Source organism: Haplochromis burtoni, unplaced genomic scaffold (genome assembly GCF_018398535.1).
Source record: "Haplochromis burtoni strain Fernald_Lab_line unplaced genomic scaffold, NCSU_Asbu1 Contig_36, whole genome shotgun sequence".
NCBI lineage: Eukaryota > Metazoa > Chordata > Actinopteri > Cichliformes > Cichlidae > Haplochromis > Haplochromis burtoni.
Window position 1 is genome coordinate 70,447 of NW_024582397.1, and position 22,200 is coordinate 92,646.

At 37.9% G+C, this 22,200-nt stretch overlaps 2 protein-coding genes across 2 annotated transcripts in view; both read left to right on the forward strand.

Annotated features, from left to right (window-relative positions):
- Positions 1 to 1,018: 1,018 nt before the first annotated feature.
- LOC121814318 (WD repeat-containing protein 64-like) lies at positions 1,019 to 4,816 on the forward strand. The gene is made up of 4 exons (XM_042219640.1): positions 1,019 to 1,451; positions 1,554 to 1,593; positions 2,373 to 2,461; positions 3,197 to 4,816. Exons 1-4 carry the CDS (start codon positions 1,379 to 1,381, stop codon positions 3,412 to 3,414), a joined length of 420 nt encoding a protein of 139 aa, XP_042075574.1. The 5' UTR covers positions 1,019 to 1,378; the 3' UTR covers positions 3,415 to 4,816.
- A 5,229-nt stretch (positions 4,817 to 10,045) lies between these two features.
- Positions 10,046 to 22,200, forward strand: part of b3glcta (beta 3-glucosyltransferase a) — a 75,406-nt gene continuing 63,251 nt past the window's right edge. The window contains exons 1-2 of the mRNA XM_005926431.3: positions 10,046 to 10,369; positions 20,449 to 20,486. Coding sequence (XP_005926493.1) covers positions 10,165 to 10,369; positions 20,449 to 20,486 — 243 coding nt within the window. The 5' untranslated portion in view covers positions 10,046 to 10,164. The remainder of the gene's footprint in view (positions 10,370 to 20,448; positions 20,487 to 22,200) is intronic.

A 22,200-nucleotide genomic window follows, 5' to 3' on the forward strand; every position in this document is an offset into this window, starting at 1 on the left:
AGATGGATAATTACTCTGAATAACTCAGACTGAACTGCAGTTTTGGGTTTAGGATCAACAAATTAATCCTTTTGCAACTGTACCAAGACTAACAGTTTGCCTCTCTACAGAAAAATGGCCATAAGGATGACATCCTTTGTATGGCACAGTGTCCCCCATCTTTTGTGGCCACTGGCAGCTCTGATGGCGAGATTATAGTGTGGAACGTGGATTCTGGACGTATACAGTGTCGGTTTGTTAGTCCCATTGTAGCAGAACAGCAAGATGTTAAAGGTGATTTTGGAGCTTCAAAGTGAAATTTAATGTGATCAAATCACTGCATTTGTCTCACATTTTCTCTCTCTAAATTAGGTCTGGATACAAGTGTTCCAAGCATAGTTTTCCTGAAGGATTCCTATTTAAAAGAGCTTTCCTCAACTACAGCTCTCCTGTCATCTGGGGCCGAAGGTCAGTGCTATAAACAGGTCTAATAAGCAAGACTGCACTTGTGCAACCTTACAGTGTCCTCCATTATAATGTTAATTATATATTTTTCTCTTCTTAAAGGCTGTGTAAATCTCTGGAATGTGCTCGGCAGAGGAAAGTTTGTTAGCAGCTTCAAAGCTGTAAGATCTTTTACTCTGCAATGTTTCCCTGTTTCCCTTTTGGCAATCAAGGAATACTTATTTTCTTTCTCTTATCGTTAAAACAACTGAATAAAAATCAAGAGAATATATAGTCTGCATGTTCTTTGCTTAGCTCTAGATTTTAAGAAACTCCCAAGTACATTCCTTGCAGCTAAGTAATGCAAAGCAGGGCCTCTTGCTTTGGGAGGTGGGTGAACATGAGGACATCCAAGCAGTTCTCCAACCTCCTCAAAGCTGAAATAAAATGCAATGTGTGCCTAAGCAATTCTGCTAAAGTCAGCCCAAATAACACAAGAAGCAGCACAAAAATATTAACACAAATGACCTGCAAAAATCTTCCGAATCAAAAGAGTTGTTGGCTTCACCCGTGTTTATTAACCAACCATCAATGGGTCGCATACTTGCAATTTTTTGTTAACAGTCAACACAGCTTTTATTCTATTATGTATATGTCATATTATTTGAAGAGGAACGTTATTCAGTGAAATGTAGGCTATTATGTCCCTCGGTGGGGAAGGTAACATTTGGTCACAACGGGGGAGATAACTGTTATTGTTTGATTTTGTTCCTTTTATTCTGTTCATTTGAGCTGAAGAGATCCATTACCAAATAATGAATTTGAATAATCAGTGATCGGTTTGTACAGAAGTATTAAGTAAATTCCAATTTTTATTTTCATCTGCACCTTTCAGTCCAAATTTCAACAAAAGATAACAAAACTGGCCAAAGCAGAGAAGGATGTTCTGCTGTACATGGCTGACAGAATTGGTTACATCTATGTCTACAGCATGGAAAAGCTAGACCCTGAGAAGAAATCACTGAGAGGTTAGTATATTATTTTTTCTTTGATTTCTTCTTTTGTTTGGCAAATGGTGAAATTTAGATATTGTCTTTATCAGGACACTTTTTTTTCCTTTATTCCTTTAGCTGAAACCTTTTGGCGTGCCCACACCAACACAGTTACTGGGTATGTAAAATACAGAAATAGAGCATAGCATTAATTCAGGTGGGTCACAAAATCAAGCTCAGTCTCAAGCCAGGCAGCTGACATCAGTGCCAGCCCACACGAACCACTCTTCTAGGATCCAATTCACACATTTCATATAGGACATGGTATTTAAGCTGTTTTAGTCTGCTTTACTGTGTATCTGCAAACTGCTTTGCAACCCACCTCCAGGCCAGCTCCTCTTTTCATGCTGTGTCTGACTTAATCAGTGTCATATGTGTTATCACTGGTGCCTGCTCTTTTTGCTCAGAGGTCTTGCTGCTGCTCTCCCCAGCTCTGGCTTTACATGTATGCATTTGAAAGTGTAGGAAGGCACGGAAAAGAGCCATGCCATGAAATATAAATTACTACAGTTGGAAATGCCATCCCTTTTTTGACTATAGTGGACCTGACTGAATTAGACTCTTTGTGTGTTTAACTTTTAGTTAGTTGCATGCTTAAAATTCCTCATGGGTACATCCTTAGTGAATCCACTCATTCTCAGTCTGAGGTGTCAGCAGCAGCTGCAGCAGCAGCAGCAGCAACAGAAACAGCTTACCGGTAACTTCCTGCTGCTGCAGTACATAAACAAAGTATAGAAGAGACTGCATGTGGGAAGGGCTTAAACGTACAATCAGTATAGGTGAGAAGCTGCCCACGGTGCATCTGCCATCTTACGTACCAACAGGGTAGATGATTTAGTGTGTTCCTCCAGAAATGCCTTCTCCCATTTCATCTCATGTCTCTTTATTCTGGTCCAGCCTGCACGTTGTTGACAATGATCAAGTGGTGCTTACCTCATCCACTGACTACACGGTGCGTCTTTGGAGTACACAAGGAGAATTCATAGGTAGGTGACATTTTGCACATGTCAATCCTCCTGTTCTAGACTTTATTAAACAAAACAGCATTAATGTTAATGAATTCAGTGTGAGAGACATAGCTCTACTGACCAACTGGAGGGGCCGGCGGTCAATTCTTTCTGTATTATGTATATGTTCTCTCAGCTTCAAATACCCATTACGTATCATTTAAACTAGTAATTAAACAAGCAGTACCTGCTGTTTGGTTTCCTGCTGGTTTGTGTGGCAGCAACTGGAGCAGAAGAGCTGTAACAGTTTGGCTAGAATTGTAATTGCTTCTTTTCAAACCAGAAGAGGATGTTTAAACAAACCAGCTGGAAAACAGTAAAGTGGGAGCCTTCTGAAGCTGGAGTCCTTAGGAAAATGTGTTTGATATCAAGTTTTCATCACAGAGACATATAAATATCCTTTTAAAACTCAATTTGAGCCACCACTTTGAGCCAGATGCATTTTAATAAAGTTTCATCCACTGACTGAATTGCACAGAAAACTGAAAGAAAAATTCAAAAAATAATTTCCCTTTTTTTGTTATTTACAAGACAGCAAACCTCTTAGAAGGTCTGCTGCCCAGTTGGATAGCGCTGCAGAAAAATGACTTTAAATGGATTCAGACATTGTGACATTTTAAGAAGCCGTAGTTTTGGCCATGTCACTTGTGTTCAGCACCACGCTGTGCAAACTGGTAAAATATCAAAACTGATCATTTAGTTCCCTCCCCACAGGCACCTTTGGGCAGGCTGAGAGCTGGAGCATTCACATTTCTTCATCTTGGATTCATCCTGGTGTCCCCTTTGAGGTTCTGACTGATCCACTGAGTATGCCAGATCATGAAATTTTGAATGTAAAAACAGGTCTATCTAATGCAATCAATCCCGACATGACTGAGGAGGATAGAGGGGAACTAAAGGTGAACTGCATTATTTCACAAAAACTTACCTGAGCTGTGCAAGATACAGTATCCGCCTTTTTCACTTCCCCTGCAAAAAGAAGAAGAAAAAAGATGCAAATTTTGCTGAAAGGAATAGAAGGCTGGGTGTTACAGAGTTATAACTATTCTTATGGCAAAGACTACTGTACATATGCAATGCAAGTCTTAACTCAGTCTCAGCTGAAAAAAGTGGGAGATTTAAATTTAGAGCAAGTGTGTCTTCTTTTGCATTTCAGACTTTGCGATGAAATTGTCAGGCATACTAACAAGCTATCGAACCACTCTGCTCTGAAATGCTTTGATGCTGTGGCGCCACCACACACCAGTGAACCACCTCACCTCTCCCTCGCTTCTATTGATCCTATCATAAGCAGCACTGATGAACTGAGTCAACTGGAAAAAAAAATGAAACTGTATTGACCAGTATTGGGAAACTGGGTCATTGCAGCATCCAATACTTTTAAAGACAGAACATGGAAAATACAGTAGAATGAAATAATATCAAACAATTAGGCCTCATGTAATCATATACAGTTGACTCTCTCATCAGGAAAATCAAACCAAGTTCATTAAACCAACAAAGACAGCACGAGTTCACCCAAAAGGAGATTTATACAATTTATGGAAGATGTGAAGCTGTTCATATTCAGGAGGACACTAGGTCACCTGCTGTTACAAAAATTAGTTCTGCTCTTGTTTCTATTTTGAAACACTTTTGATCTCATGGCTGACATAAAGCAAAGTAAGCAAGAAAAGTAGGAAGGAACACTGCTGAATTTTGACACTCATGACTTTAAACTGTTAAGATGACATTTTCTTCCGTGTCACTGAGTAAACTAATTTAGCTATTGATTTTTTCAAAAAATACCTTGGTGTTGAACAAACAGAAAAAGAAACATGCTAAATTTTATTTTTATAGCCTAGTCGAATATTAAGACAGCAAACCTCTTAGAAGGTCTGCTGCGCAAAGGATGATTATTTTTCAAATCTCTGTACTTTATAATTAGTATCTAAATTCATAAGAACAGATCCCACACACTCCTGTATTTTTCTGAGAGAAGTGACAAAGCAACAGGGAATGATCACCTGACATTTCTCTTTACAACATCTCATAGCTCATACTTTTAGGTACAACCTAAAACGTTATTGTTTTCACTTCCACTGTTTTTACTCTTACATCATGAATCAGTTACCCAGAGTCACCAAAATATAATTGGCTAGTAAATATTTAAATGTACGAGAGTATGCGAAAACATGAATTCATTAATATTATTCTTTATTCCTTTTGTTGTTTGGTTGAAAATTTAACATTATTGGGGAAAAACACAGAATCATAGGGAAAAAATGTGGTTTCAATGAGCAGAACTCTGGTTTGCACACTTTAATGAGATTTTTAACCAAAATATATGTATATGTATATGCAGATTTATATGTGCATTATTCATGATTTTTTTTTTTTATCAGACTAACATACAGGACTGTGCAAAACTCTTGATCCGCCCCTTATTTTTTTATATTTTGGTTCCAAGAAGTCAGACTTTTGTAATTTTTTTAAAGTGGCCTTTAAAAAATAATAATAGTAATTCTCCAGGCTTTCCCAAGGTCGTTAAAAGACAGCACTGACTTATGAATCATTCAAGCATTAAAAAGTCACCCAGTGCAAGGGAAGAACCAGTGCCATAGCAAAGAACCAATTTTAATTGTATTTTAGGTGTTTAGTTAGCTGCCTGTCACAAAAACAAATAATTTGTTTTTGTTTTGAATATAGAAAACAATTACACAGTACTGTGCAAAAGTTTTAGGCAGGTGAGAAAAATGCTGTAAACAAAGAATGCTTTCAAAAATGGAAATGTTAATCAGTTATTTTCATTAATCAGCAAAGTGCACTGAATTAACAAAAGACAAATCTAAATCAAATCAATATTTGGTGTGACCAAACAGCATAAATTCTTCTAGGTACACTTGCACACAGTTTTTGAAGGAATTCGGCTCGTAGACTGTTCCAAACATCCCGGAGAACTGATCACAGATCTTCTGTGGATGAAGGCTTCCTCGCATCCTTCTCTCTTCATGTAATCCCAGACACAATCAATGATGTTGAGATCTGGGCTCTGTGGGGCCCATACCTGAAGTTAATTCTTATATTTATATATATATATATATATGGAGGTAAAGAAAGAGGTACAACAATGAGTGTCTACAACCATCTGTTTGGGCAGAATTTCAGCCAGTGTTGTTGGGAATCTTGTCAAAATTGATAGAATTGGGAACACAAAAAAGTGCCACTATGCAGTACCATCTGGAAAACATCTGGCTGACAATGACTTCATTTATCAGCATAACAATAATCCCAAAGAAGAAATGCATACCTGGATAGAAAAACACATAATGGGCCTCTATCAGCCACGGGCTGATGTCCTCAGACTTCCAACCTTAACATTACTGAAGCAGTGTGGGATCATCTTGACAAAGAATGGAACAAAACAACCAACATCCAAGAAGAGCTTTGAATGTCCTTCAAGAAGCCTGGAGAACTATTCATGAAGACTGCTTACTTAAAGAAAGTACAGGAGAGCTTATCTAAGAGAGTTCAGGCAGTTTTGAAGAATAAAGGTTCAATATTGACTTTCAAGATCAATAGCACTGTATAAACATATACATCGTATGTCAGTGCATTTCAATAAATTACCCCATCCACAGTACCGTACATTGTCTTCTTAATAAAAGTCTGCTTTGCTTTCAGATTTTTCATTCTTATCATTTAGAAATAAAGCATTGCAGTTTACATTAAATGCCCTTCTTTGTTTTTTCTGAGCACATGAATGAGAAGGATCTATCTGATCCTTGAGTCTAAACAGGAGACACCTGCTTAAAGTATAACAAAGATGGAGACCTTTATCAGAATAAAGACAATGGCAAATTAAGGGAAAAAACAAAACAAAACAGAAAGTATCTTTATGTTTTAGTGACTGTGGTAAAAAGATGTGTCTAATACATCCAAAACATTCCATGTGATTCACATCACATTTTCATACTTATTAAACCATTTAGTGACCCCTATAGATTGGAGTCTCATCATCCTGGAAGAGACCACTCATTGGGATGGAAATGTTTCATCACAGGATAAAGGCTAATCTCTCACAACCATTCTGTATTGATTTCCCTCTAAGGGGACAAGTGGATCCTGATTCTCTTAGTAAAATAGCTCCAAGAGCCACCAAATCACTTCACTGTAGGGGTCAGGGGTTTTAATTTGTCACCTGCTTGTATAAACCAAGTAGTGTGGATTGCAATATTTTAGAAGGAATTGCTGCATGTATTTCAGGTAAAAGTAAGGGGAATGCACCATTGTAGACAGAGTCAACTTTGCGAAAACAAAATGAAATGTGACATAAAATGAAAAATGAGGGAATGAGATAGTGTGCATAGTGTGTAGTTCATCAAGTAAATTGTCACTGTGGTATTTATTTTTTTCTTCTGGACTGCCGTAGAAACAATATCCATGGAGAACTTTAAAACCTGCAATCCATCATCCTTTTTCTTACTCATGCATTCACACAGACAGACCTGAATAGTCCCCAGTCCTTCTCTTGCTGGGAAAGTATGAGGGTTTGTAATAAAAGGTTAACAAACAATAATTAGAAGAGAAACCCAGGGGAGGTTATGCACATCTGATTTGTTTTTTGATTACAGTAACTATTAAATCGTATAATAGTTTGTGTTTATAGTTAATAACATTATAATTACAGGTTAAAGCGCTCAGAAATTCACATTAGTTACACATTTAGGACACAAAAACATGTTAATGTTGTTATTTAATGTTTAATATAGACAGAACATGTAGTAACTTCAGTAACAGTAGACTGGGGGCAAGTTGCTTCTTATGTTAGCACTTAGAAACCAGTCATGTCTACTTTGTCTCTGTAAAATCAAGTCACCGTCACTGTTCACAACTTGCTCTTTCATGTACTGTCACTGGAGGGAAAAAAACAAAACAAGACACTGTCCTGATTTTCTTGTTTCTAGCTGTGTTCATAGTCACAAATCTGGACAGATCTGTCAAAGTGCATCTGAATGAATGCTGCCTTCACAGGATGTTGAAAAGCGTGTTTCTCACATCCGACGTGAAAGATGAATAACAGAAAGCAGTGAATTTGAGCCACCCCAGTTGCCAAAATGTAACATTTATGGAGTTTGGAGCACAGAGGAGCTGCCACCAATTGAAATTCAAAGTCAATTGGGCCTATTCTTCTGTATAATGATAAAAAGACATTTTGATTTTCATTACTTGTCTTAGTTTTAACAGTAATTTTTTCCCCCCAATAAGCAAATAACAATAAAACAATTAAACTACTGCTGATCTTAGATGCCTAATTTGTACATTTGTACAATGCAGCCCTCAGAAAAGCATTCCTTTTCCAAGGATGAAAAAAATGAAGAGAAAAATCTGAAAAACATATACAAGAGAAAAAAACTTAAAAAAACAACAACAACTAAAATGCAATATAGCTAACATGCTATAATGTTAGTTAAGCTTCTGTTTCGGATGCAAAAATGTCCCCTCAATTTTTAGATCTGTTCCCATAATGTCACATTTTACAACATATTGACATGGCTACAGAAAGCTATTGATTTGGCTATTCATACCATACCATAAGAAGCTCAATATTACCATATTCTCAATAGAACAAAGTAATATGGTTATGCAGCTGGTAATGGCTATGTTACGACATAACACAGTTTCAGACCCAGCACATAAGGGCTTTAAGTTATTGTGCTAATTAGGCCCCTGCTCACATTTTGCTGGGACTTAATGACGTAACTAATCCACTGTCTCCTAATTAGAATGATAAAGGTGTAAGCTGTCCCACTCTCACAAGTTCAAATTAACTCCAGATATGAAGGAACCAGAGTCTTTTCAGGAGAAGTGTAATCAGGCAAAAATGCACATTGACTTTGCAGGTGTTTTACTAGATATACGTTTCTTGTCATAGCAGGAAACAGTAAGACATAATAAAATGGAAACAGTAAACTAGATGCGCAACGCTATCATGACATTGAAAGAGCTAAAGAAGGGGGTTGGATCTCCTTTTGCCTTCTGAACTGCCTTTTAATTCATGGCCCAGATCCAATAAGGTGCTAAAAACATTCCTCACAAATTTTGGTCCATATTGACATGGTAGCATCCCAATTGCTGCAGATTTGTGAGCTGTGTATACATGAGCACGATCTCTGTTCCACCACACCCCACAGGTGCTCTGTTTGGATTGAGATGCGGTGACTGCAGTGGTGAAGTGGTGCTCAGAGTGATCTTCTTCTACTATAACTCATCTGCTTTATGTTCAGTTGGTTGTAACGAGTGGTTATTTGAGTTATTTGGCTTCTCATCAGCTTGAAGCATTCTAGTCATTCTCCTCTGACCTCAACAAGGCCTTTTCACCCAGTTTCCCAAAGAACTGCTACTCCCTTGATTTTTCTTCTTTTGAAAAATTCTCAGTAGATCAGCAGTTAGTGAAGTACTCAGAGCAGCCTGTTTGATACCAACAACAGTCGGAGTCACTTAAATCCCATTCTGATGCTCATTTTGATCTTCAGCAGGTCATATATGAATATATGCCTAAATAGTCTTAACTGATATTTGAAATATAAGATATTTGCATTAGCAAATAACTGAACAAGTGCACCTAAATAAAAAACAACAACAACAAAACAACTAATGGCGTGTATAAAAAACAACGTGAAAAATGAAGGCTTTGCAAAATGTGAGTCAGAAACATGGAGACAGCTGCTTTATGGGGATCTATAAAAATCTACAAAGAAGTGTTGGGTGAGTGTGGAGAGTTTTTGATAAACGTCTCCCTGTGGTTTCTTTATGTGCAAAACCAACAGTCTGCAGTGCTGTATATAGCAGATCTGCACATCATTATTATCATGAATGTAAGTTGTGACCTCTTACTGACATTTTCCAGGAATATATTTCAACATAAAGCAAGGAAACCATTCGAAGAAATTCAACAATAAGCTGCATCCTACTTAGGCGTCCCAGTTCCAGGATCCGGCAATTATCTAAGCTGACCTAATGGCATGGTTTATAAGAAAGCATAACTGGAACCAATTAGTTCATGTCACTAGTTGCCGGTGTGATTTCCTCTGGTAAGACATGACAAATGTTTACTGTGGGGGAGGAAGTGACATAACTGTAGAGAAAACTGAACAGTTATCTCCAGAGTAGAATTGGAACTACATAATCGATTAGTTACTCAGGTAAACATAACATTTCTAACAGGCTGGCGAACATTTCTTGGTATCAGCTTCTTAACTGTGTGGATTTGGTGCTCCGTTAATTAACAGTAAACTTTAAATATTTGGGTTATTTGGGTGGATTTTTTTTTTTTTAGCATTTTGAATTCTCTAAAATTATTGCTATGCTTTAGTTGGAGCTATGGGTTAAATTTTAAGCAACTCATGGCTTATTTTTTATTTCATTTAATTAAAAGTATAATTATAACCTTTGATAAACCTACATTGACCTTTTCGAACACGTTTTGATTAAAAAAAAAAAAAAAGACTGCTCGGTAAGATGTATTTCCAGCTCTAGAGCTAAATCGGGAGTTTCACGGGAGCACTTGAAGGTAGCAGCAGTTAGCCTCCAGTAAGCGTTTCTGTTTTTTTCCACCATCTGGCCGGGCAGCCTGTCAGCTGAGCTCAGTGAATTCATCCCGCCAGCAGAGCGCGTCCCTGCGCCTCGTACAGAAAGTGGCGATGCCTCCTGCCGGAGCACAGATCTACTCCCCGTTTTCCGTGAAAAGGAAAAGCCCAGTTGTTTGTTTTTTAACAGTCAGAAAGCCCATGCTCTGCGAGCTTCCTCCACTACCTACACAGCTCAAATACGACTCTCCCGGGATGCTGTCGAACAGCCCACACGTCGGTCACAAAGTGGCAGGCTGTTTGCTTTTCCTCTCTTTCTGTAAGTACTCACTTTACTTTCTAATCTTCAAGTCAGGGGGCTCGGACCAGACAGCTGTGAGGGACGTAACGATCCCGGCAACAGTAAACAGTTTGTTCCGTTTTTCAAGGCGAAGCTGATTTTTGTTTGGAAACAAGGGACAGTGTTGCGCTTGATACAGTTTTGCCAACAGCGCGAAGAGGCGAGCTGCGAGTGTATTTTCTTAAGTGTGAAGTACGGAACCATGATCCGCCTCAACTTCCTGAGGAGTTTAAAGGCGATTTGCACTCACCGGGTGCCATGTGGCTTTATGTAGACCAATGAGTTTATATTAGAGTTAACGGCAGAGGAGAGGGTTTGGAAGCTCTCTCGTGGCATTTCTGTTGAAATCAACCCCCCCCCCCTCGCGACAAGCGGGGCTGCTTTTTTCCCTGACATATCGACGTTGCACCGACAGGAGTCAAGCCCGAGGATCAATGCACCTCAGGCTACAGCTCCCAAAAGCTTTAAGTTGGGGGTTTCTTTGTCGCCCTGGATGTGCGCTTGGAATTTAAAAAACAAATGCAGAAGATTAAACAAAAGCCACAGTTAAAAGCATGACTTGTTCCTATTTTTGTCGCTGTAAGAGAGTAAAAGGAAATTATGTCCACAGACTGAAAAACAAGTGAAAGGATATCTTTGCGCTTTGACTATATATAGTTTTTAATTTGTAGCACAAATATTGGCAAAATTGTTTCATAATTCCCTCAATGAAGTTGATTTCTTAACTTGATAAATGTTTAATTGATATCTTAAATCTTTTAGTTGAATTGGTTTAACACGAATTAATGCATGCTCTAAGCATGCTCCACGTATATTTGCATTAGCATATGTGGGCATGTTCTTCTGCGTGTACATGTTCCGTGCACATACAGTCACATATTCAGTGATGTGACATGGACGTTGCAGCACACAATTTGTGGCTGCAGCTGGGAAGAGAATTGGACTGAGTGACCAATATTATATCTGCCCAGTGTACCATGGTGAAGGTCCACCTGAACGAGATGAGATAAATGCTGAGCTGCCTGCCTCACTGGGACTGAAAATTGTCATGGTGACAAAAGCTAAATAGCTAAATACACAAGGATCTGCCAATGTGTTGCATTACCACAGGTCATTCTCAGTACTACTGATTCATTATTAATTGGATTCAACCTAGGATAATTAAGATTTTAACCTACAGTTAGCCGCTGCTTTACGTTCCTTTCTTTGCTTTGCTTTGCTTATTCCAAACATGAATATGTTCATGACTTTTTATTTTGTAGAATTTCACTAGAAAAAGGAGAAACATATATCACATATAATTTCTGATCAGCTTCCTTCCTTGGATGCTTATTTCTGGCAAAAATAAATAAATAAATAAGTAAATAAATCAAGCCTTGTCTCAGTTCAATTAATTCCTAATAACTGGAAAAGAAGGAAGTGCTGCTTTGAAGCCTACCTGCGGATGTTGCACATTAAACAAAACCGTAGCAGTTTGAAAAAGTCCTCAAGTCAATGCATGTGTGATGTAAAATATGCACTACATTCTGGGCAGTATGAGCAGCCATGGTGTCTGCTGCAATTGACCCTGTGCCCGGGTGAAAGCTCTGTTTGTGTATTTGGCCCTGAGTCAAGCACATTTAGCTGGGCATCACACTCAGACAAGGCTGCTTGTCTGCTCCCCCTGTATGTAATATTCATGGACCTAACATTGAAGTACAGCCGAGGTCTGGAGAACAGCCAGTTTGGTGACATTAGGGTGCCACCTCTGCTGTTTTTCAATGATGTTGTCCATGGAGCCTCAACCAACTGTCATTTCTGATGTGCACTCAAGTGGTTTGACGTTGAGTGTGATGCAGTCGGGACCAGCAGTTTGAGACCACAGCGCATTTTCTGGGTCCACATGGGGCGCATTTCAATTGTGGTACATGCAGTATTTCCATAGAGTGTGCAATTGCTTGTTGACTTAGAGATAGTGCAGTGATGTACAATACATGGGGTTGTAGAGCTATATAAAAATGTGGATTCAGCTTTTCTTATGCTGTTGGTGAACAGCAACATTTATCACTTGTGGCTGGAGAAGCCGGTAAAACTGTGCTGTTAATTTAGAGCAATTAAATTTAAAACACTAGTTATTTATTTACTGTAAAATTTGTCTAAACACGAGCAGTTGGTTTGTTGGTTGCTGACATTTTCATTGCAATCCAGAAAACAGCTTCTTAAAGGTTTTTGTTTTTTTATTTGTTTTTTTTTTTTTTTTCATCATGTGTCTAAGTGACAGATTGCCAATTTATCTTCAAATTTTTTTCCCCCATTCCTCTACCTTAGGATGACTCAGTTCAGAGACAGTAAAAAGGACTGTGAGATTGAAGTGGGCGATGATGGGGAGAAAGGAGAGCTGAGCCAGCTCTTAAACAATAGTCTTTGTTCTGACCTTCAGCTGTGGTCACTTTTGGGTTTTTAGAAGTGACTGAAGGCATACAGCTCACATGGTGAGGAGGATTAGGATTCATGATTACTCTCTCGCAGGTCTTGGAACAGATCTTATCCCATAGGGGGAGCGAAAAGATATGACTATATCAACAATGAACGACGAGATTTTGGCTAAGTGACAAATTGGTGCTTAGAAGTCCTTTAGCTGTTTAGGTTGTTGATTTAAAAACATCAATTTAGCTTAATAAAAAGGCACAGGGCCAGTTTAAGGAACAGGTTGCACCAGCATAAATTAGTTTTGGCATTTTTGTGACAGAAAGGCGTGGACACCGTTATTTCTGCTGCTGCATATGTATTTGTGAGAGTTTCCCTATTAGAGTGCAAAACTTGGATTCAGTGAGTTAGAAAATCTACTAAGGCTTGCAGCCAGCAATTAACTACCAGCTGCTGAAAGCAAAGAATAAAAGCATGTGATATTTTTTTGTAGTGATAGTCATCACTTGAAGCATTAATTTTAGTAGGAATGGCAGTAAGAGATGTTATGAGAATAAAGGCGTGAGTGAAACACCTGGAGCAGAAAGCCAAAGTTTTGCCTCTGTCGTGTAACTCTTCAGTGAGTCTCCATCCTCAGTGCTTGGATCTGATGTATTTCTGGTCCTTAATATTGATATTACTTGTATATTAGAGTTGGAGAGAGGGGGGATAATAGTTTGCAAATGCTAGCATAGGTGCTATGGATGTAATGCAAGCACTAGAATTAGTTGTTGGGGTGCTTCATGTTCCAATATCAGTCCACAAGAAAAACTGCAGAGCAAACTGTGTGTTTCTTTACTCACAAGTACACACACTCGGCCATGCAACTCACAAATCGCATTCATGTTTTGTTTTTCCCATTATTTTAGTATTATTTATCTTTACTCCTCTCTAATATGAAATGTCTGTAGAAATATAGCTATTAATGTTTCTTTGCTGCCCACAGCAAATCAAATTAATTCCTTTGACTTTAATAAATAACTGCAGCCTCTTGTGGCAGGCAGATAAAACAACATGCATACATTTCAGCACATGGCATAGCAACCTTATTAACTCGCAGATCAGTCAGGATCTGAACTTAAAAAATGTTTTGTTCTTTCTCTTCTGTGTATCCTGCTGATCACCTGTTATACACGGATTTAAGATTTATACTTCAGATGTGTTTGTTACTCTACCTGAGCTGTGAGATTTAAGCAGACAACCACTGCCTAAAACCTTAAAGACCCAACACAGTCTCCATCAATTGTCTGACAGAAGACTTCACCCTTATATAGAAACATATCGATTAGCATGCTGTTGAAACTCAACTGTAAAATGTGTGCTTATGCTGTCTTACTATACCACTGTTTTTGTTGTTTTGTCAGCTTCATTAGGGTTTGACCACCTGATGTGCTCTCATTTTGGCAGACTGTGTACCTGTACATTTGCATATTGTTGCAAGATAACCTGGACACTTTGCTCTCCCATTGGCAACATGTTTTGTGATGTTGCGCTCATATGGTAGTGACATGTCAGTCAAAAAGTAGCTATGCCTAAAAATATACCCTGCTTTGTCATTTAATGTGGGACCATAATTTTAAATATGAGCATTACATTTTAATAAAATAGACCTAAAACTATTGAAATTATTGGTTAGTTTGGAATGTGTATATTGATGTAGGGTCATTTTCTTATAAAATTGTGTTGGAAGGCTATACACATACATGTGCAGTATATGGTGCCATCATTGCAAAATGTGCTCCTGGAAACACCTAGTTTCATTAGAAAAAACCCACAACAAAGGCAGTTTCCTGTATTTTTCCTGTCACTCTAAATGTCTGCAGCCTGATATCGACACAGTCACTGGACTTGACAGATCTGTAGCTCAGAACAAAATGAAGGTCAAGTTAAAGAATGGATGTGGTCCAACTTATGTTTGCTGAGTATGGCATTGTCCTTGTCCATTACTTTTTAATATATTTGCGGAATACAGCATCTTAATCTGCTATATGAGCCCTCTGCAGCTGTCTGGTTGTTGTTTTCACCTTGTGAGTTTGTGTGTGTGTGTATGTGTGCATGTGTTTGTGTGTCATTCTGGCAAAATCTAATCTTGGAGACACCCACTATAGCATTGGTGGTTTTAGTACGTTGGCATCTTTATATATCTGAGACAGTCTGTGAACAAGACATGAAGCTGTATAAACAAATAATAATTTCATGATTAAAAGCTGCTACAAAAGTATGATAACATTTATTTAATGTAATCAGCATTTATATATTTAAAAAAACCAAACAAACAAACAATAAAACATTTGCACTGAGAGTGAGCGCCATAGCTCTAACTCGATTACGTGTTGCTAGTATGGATCTTGGATGGCTGCTGGCAGTGCTCGAGCTGGGAGAGAAAGTTTAAATTTAATATGACACAATCCCAGATGAAGCTTCTGCATCTTGCATGCCGAACAGTTTGCAGAGCAGTTGTCAAAAAATATAAACCAAATGAATTATTACAACTGTGTGTGAAACTGTGTGCCATCTGTGCCAGCCCTTTGAGGAGATTTACTTATAATAGCTTTTATTGTTCTTGTTGCTGCTAAGTTCTATAATTTTTCAATGAGAAATGCTGGCATCCTGAAATCATCTTACCTCACGTATAAGTTATGGTAAGTTTTCTTCAGCCTGGGGTTATTATTGATCATTACTGATGAAAATTCATCATAACAGCCCTTGATGTGCTGCCCCAGTGGTTGCTGACTGTCACTAGGTGAAAGAGGTTGCTGCATCAAAAGCCTCCTTGTGATTGCCTTGGTCACTAGCAGATCGACTTGTGTCTAAATTCCACCAGTGACAGAAATATCTGCAAAAAAGGTTTTTGATGCACCAACATATAACTTTTTGTAACTGATTTCACCCACTGTAGCAACTGCCAGCAACCATTTGTCCCCATTCCCATCGAGGGTGGAAACAACAAACTTGTTTCCCCATTAGAGGCAAAAACTAACAGGTGGTGATATGCGACTCAAATTTAAACGAATGACTCAACCAAGCATCGCTAGCTGCTCTTGTTAGCTGCAATTTATGTGACAGGAAGAGAAGATGGTGGAAGGAAATTACTGATGCTGTTCCATATAGTTTGGCCAAGTATATGATACCAGTTCAAACAGTTGAAAAAGCAATGAATCAAGCAAGATGAAGTTTCTTTAGTTATTGTTAAACTAGTGCTAAGAAGTTATTTTACATTTTTATTTTAGACTTTTATTTTAAATTCTAAGGGAAACACTACTTTTGTGCTTACACTTGACTCATGATGAGTCACCTCTATTGTACTATAATGCTGCTGCTGCTGGGACCTTGTTTCAATGGATTCGCACTTCAAATTAGGTAGTCTGTCATCAGTGACAGTAACTCATTGGAAAAGAAGGGTAGAGAATGCACTTCATTTACTTGCACTCATAAATGCTGCTGCCTGCAAGGTGCAGGCATTGATAAAATGTTGTGCAGTTTTTTTTTGTTTTTTTTTTGTTTTTTTGTATGAAATATCATTATCACAAAATTTCTTGAAGTTTTGTGATATAATTTTGAGGCATTATTGACCACCCCTAGACACAATCAACGCCAAAGTCTGCCCGCACAAGTAGGAAACCAGAAGGGATCAGATTTTTAATGTAGAGGGAAAAGAAAAAGTAGAAAGGGATCCTAACATTTGTCATATTTATAATTTGTTCTTTTAATTTGCTGTGAAGTAACCCTGACTCCAACCCATCTATTAGATATGAATGGCAAAACTGATCTTACCAACAGAGGTTCATCAGGGTATGTTGGTAGTGGACTTAAACGGTATGATGGGATTTGGATGTAGATTGCAGTCACACAGTCGTTAGCAGAAGGATAGCAGAAACTATGAAAAGGAAGGTTTATAAAATTGTACAGAAACCTGATATGATGTGTGATTTGGAGATGTTTCAGTGACAAAAAGACAGTAGGCGGAGCCGTAGGTGGCAGAGTTGAAATGAATTGCAGAATAGAAACGAGAAGGGCAGCTCAGGTTAAGTGATTTGGACACAAAGTTAGACAGCCATGGTTGATGTTTGGACATGTACTGATGAACATGGAGCTGCCAGGCAGGAGTAAAAGACAAAGACCACAGAGGGGGTTAATGGATGTAGTGAAGGAGGACATGCAGAGTGTTGGACTGATAGATAAAGATGCAAGTGATGGGGTCAGATGATCTACTGTTGCGACTGCTAAAGGGAGGAGCTGAAAGAAGAAGAAGATAAAAAAGCTGTGGCCTGGCTCATGTTGTGATGACATTTTCAAAACATTTAACATTAATAAAGCAGGATGAAAATTAACTTTGTCTTCAACTTGAAGATACTTAATGATCGAAATAGGCCAACATTAGAAAACAAAGCAGTATGTTTTTCCCCACCTGTGTTATTCAAGACAAATATTGGTGCATTTTTTCTCATGTTTCATTTTCCTAAATGTTTGTTCTTTTCACCAGCCACTTTACAACATCTTGTGCCAGGTAGTGTTGTTGTGTAAAGAGGAGGGCTATGGATGGCCTTTCAGAAGAGGTTGGTAAGAGCTGAATCCATGTTTAATGGCTCTCAGCTTGGCAGTGTTTGCACGCTGGTCTCAAAAGTGGTTTCTGGATGGCAGCCCTGCCACATACATCAGCACTGTGAAGCTAACAGGATTTTAGATTTTATTGTTTTTGCCAAATTAAATAACTTTGTTTTTTGAACCACTGCAGCTGCAGTTCAGAGCTTTCTCTATTCAGTCTATTTGGAAGCCCTCAGTTGTCTCATGTTGCTTTGAATACCCCACATGGACATGGTGATTATCAGAGCTCTTTTAAAGCAGACACTGATTGCTAATTTGCATTCAAGTTAATATAATACACCTGAATAACTGCCTTTGTTAATACGATTTAGTTACTTCAAAGCACTTTTCATGTGGTGTCTCTATTTTTCCCAGCTCTCTCAGCGCCCATTAAATGCTGGAAGTAATTAAAGTCAGACACTGACCAATTGTCAAACAAGCAAGCCATTGTTTAATTACTATGAATCCATTTTTCATTAGCAGGAAATGGCTCTCAGTAGAACCCTTCAACCTGTTTGAATTTAATAAAGTATCTAGCTGCTCTGCATACATTCTTTGTCAGTCATGAATTTGGATTCTCCTAAGATGAAACCCGAGTGCAGCGTTTCCTTGATAATTGCACTGGACATGTTCTGTCATTATGACAACAGCGTATATTCTGCACAGGCTTGTTTAAAAGCTAAACCATTCAGCGCCGTCATTGTGTAAAGGAATTTCGAGACTTTCTGAAATCAAAGCCACTTCATCTCAGTGTGGCTCAATTGAAAACACGGTTGGAAACAACAGACTTGATTATGCAGGCTGAGGAAGCAATGAGATGGAGGTGCTCCAGTCACCGCTCCTGATGTTATGTATGGAGTTATTCCCCCTCTTCCTTTCTGTGCATCTCTGCCTCTCCAGGGTGAGCCATGAAAAGATGGGAATTTTGAGCAGAGGTAGCAGAATGTATTGTTAACTTGTATGTATTCCTGTAGGAAGCCCAGTTTCATACCAAATGTTGCATTTTTAATAACGACAGAAACCAGAATACAATATCATGATGTCGTGTGTAGTGTCTACATACCTAAAGCTTTGCTGGCTCTCGCTTTATGTTTGTGAACTTCACATAGCTTTTAGGATATACAGATATCAGATAATGATGTGAGGGGAGGGGGGTGGGGGTGTACAAAATTGAGTTTTGCTGGCTTCTTGTGTATAATGAAGAAAAAAGGAGGCAGTTTAATCCAGATTGTGATTCCCATTATGCAAGATTTATTTTGAGCTTCTCATTTTATAAATACGATCAGGCTCCCCCTCTTCTTTCTTTTACCTTTTTCTTTGGGCACCCTGTGTCTGTTAGATGTAGACTCTTTTTGTGGGAAATGTTTGAAGAGAGAGTTACCTGTAAAATATAATAGTCTAAAAAAATCAAAGATTTGTCAGTAGTGCTGGTCAATACATTGCATTCTTTATATTCATTGAAATATGAGCATGGACCACATCACAAAAGCTGCCTGAAACACTCTGGAAATCCATTTTATTTGCAGACACCATGATTTTACACTCCAAAGGGAAATATTTGACCTTGTTCAGCAATGTTTGAAATTACTGCTTTTCTTTATTCAGTGGGAAGTTGCTATCCACGATTTTTTTTTTTCCTATACTGAACAATGTTGTTGCACATGCGTTTATCTATTTGCTTTTTTTTTTAATGTCAATTTATACCCATTTTATCTGAAGTATTTAATCAGGAAATGAAACCATTATTAAGTAATTTATTTCACATTAGCCTTAAAGTTGAGCATGATGGTTCATTCTGCACTATTATATAATGGTACTAATGTTATTTCTAATTAACAAAGTCACTGCTGAGTCATTGTGGAATTTCTTTTAAGACACTATGTGCTGTGTTTTGTTTCTCTGTTAATTATTTGAATGTCATTCATGTTTGGTTGATTTAACAGCTCATCAGCATCATCTTTTCTGTCTTCTCTCCATTTGTCTCATTTTGTCCTTGTCACACAAGCACTTTAAATTAACTGTGAACTGCTGTAAACAGCAGCAGGAAACAGAATTTATTTATGTTTTTAAATGCAAGAAAACCTAACTAGTAAAAATCAGACCTTCTCTTCCATTCTTAGGAAAAATAAAATCCCTTCATTTCCTTTAGATAGTTTTAAAAGTGTCAGCGTCCACTGTTATTTTCAGTGTTTTCATTATAAGAATAATAGCACTCACTCGTTTTGATCTGGCAGCTTCATTCCAGGCTTTGCAGACAGAAGTATTTAAATGGACTTTTTGTGCTTGTTAAATAATTTAAGTTAAGGGTTTCCTTACTATGGCTGGAATCAATATCTGACCAAATTATTGCAGAGTGGTTCACAGAGATTGTATCAATCTTCTGAAATACAGATAGTTATATCTTTTCTGTAGAGCCTATATTTTGGATATTACATAGTGGTTCGGTTGAAGCTCGAAAACATATCTGCTGCTTTTAGGTTTTAATCTGAACTCTCTGTTGACCTTTTTAATGGCCACAGTGCAGTGAGTCAGCAGAGGAAATTTAACAATTTTTATGTTAGATCAACTAATTAAAGTCAGATTTAAAGCTGAGTGATGTGGGAGTGAAGGCAGTGTAATTTAATATAAATTGCTTTATTAATTCATTCTCAGCAACGCTGCCGTTTTTGATGTATTGATTTGAAATCCTGAGAACCTTTCTGAGAAGATTTTCTTGTCTCTGAATCGATGGCAATGTAATTGGATAGAAGCTCTCAAGGCTCTAATTATAATCTCGAATGGTGAAATGGTGCCGTACGCTTTCAGACATCCAGCAGCAACTCCGAATGGAAGAAAACCCTCAACTACCTTTTAAATATGTTGTTTTTCCACAAATAATAATAAACAAGTTGTTTTCTTTTAGCGTTGCATTTGTATGACAACTTTTAGATGGTGAAGACTGAAGCACAAAGGAGACTGTTTCAGTTTTGAATATTTTATTTCTTTTTGCTGGATATTTGGAATAACATAATCTTTTTCCATTGTTTCAGTTCACCTTGCTGCTGGCAGCTCAGGAAAAGACACACAGGTAAGAAAAACAGTTGACCCCCATTATTCTTTGTTTCCTATGTGAAAATGAAACTTGATATGATACCTGAAACTTTACACTGTCAGCACACTGAGGTATTGTAAGTAGTTAATCATTTGTTTCTTGCTTTTCAGTTGGTCGGGAAGCCTCCACTTCCTGACCAGCTCAAATTAGCCATGTTTTTGTAATTGAACCCATATTGGCCTCTAGATCAGAAGTTTGATTTGCTCAGCACAAAGTCGATTTTCTGCAAGTTCAGTGTGGTTTTCTTGCTCTTGCACTTTCTGTAGTCTGCAGTTGCTGTGTGATAAATAATTAACATTTTCAGTTGCTCTACTTCTTATTGGTGTGAGAAGATGTTGACAGTAAGCCTCCTGGCAGAGGTGCTTAGCATCACAAAAACGGCAAATTACTGTCTTACTTTTTTACTGATGTCAACTAATTCTTTTCCTGCTGAGGAAGTTTTGCTCTTTTAGTTTGACACTTTTTCAGTTTTGTTCCCCCATGTTCTTATAAATGATGGAGAAATTGTTTTTAACTAAACCTCCAGTGTGATCCAACTGAATATAAATACCCTAAAACAGTTGGTTCTTTGTTGGATTGTATTCGTGAGAACTGCAGAAGCTATTGGCATCCAATTTAAACAAAAAAAGAAGGCAGTTTTCCTAATAAAATTATCAAATTATTAAGGTATCTATTAGAAAAGATACTCATTCAAATCATGATCCCCTTTTTTAACTAGGGAACCATTTGGCACTGCTGCCCATCAAAGTGATAAAGTAAAACGATTTATATAATAATCACCCAGGAGAAGAAACCCATTGGGGGCACTGAAAAGAGCTGAGTTTTTACAACAATGAAAAGATAATCAGGAATAAAATTGCTAATGTGCTGAAAAAAAGACGTGATTGTGAATCATGCCACAATGATAAAAGCAGAGAAACCAGTTTATGGAGTTCCTTTATGTCTAAACTGCCGCAATGAATCTATTCATACACTTAAATGTCTGCAAAAAGCACGGGGAAACAGCTCAACATTTATTTCTGTCTTTTCCTATATTTACCCTTGCATGAGGTTGCTAATGGTTTTGAAAGCTCATGATCTCTTTATACTCCCAGCATACTATGAATTTCCTAATGCACTCACTGCCCACTCCATAGGCTGTGGCTAAAGGGGCAGGGTAGGTCACCCACTGCTCAGACGTTTAGTGGTTCAATAACCTCTACTCCAGGCTGCACGTCCAAGTGTCCTTGGACCATGTTTACAGTGAAAAGTGATGCACTGACGTGTGGGTGCATAAGTGAATGTTGATTATAATGGAAAGCACTTTGAGTGTGTAATGAATAGGAAAACACTACATAAAATCCATTTACCATTTAGAAAATTTTAGCAGGTTTCTCAGACATAAAGACACTTTGCCTTCTGTATGTACATTTGTTGTATTTAGCGTGTGTGTGTGTTTTGTGTAACTCGGGTCAAATGTGAACCAGGTTATTTATTTCCTTTTTAGATCTTCCGAGCTGAGAAACAACATTAACAAATTAGAACGGAATACAAATTTTTAGGTCATGGAAGTGCTCCAGTTTAGTTATGAAAAGTCATAAAATATAGATCAGGGCTGTGGCAGGAGGCTTGAAGGTCACTCACACATAAAATATTTTGCAACATATCCTTAGAAATGATCAAAGAGTAAGAAAACAATGTTAATGTTTGG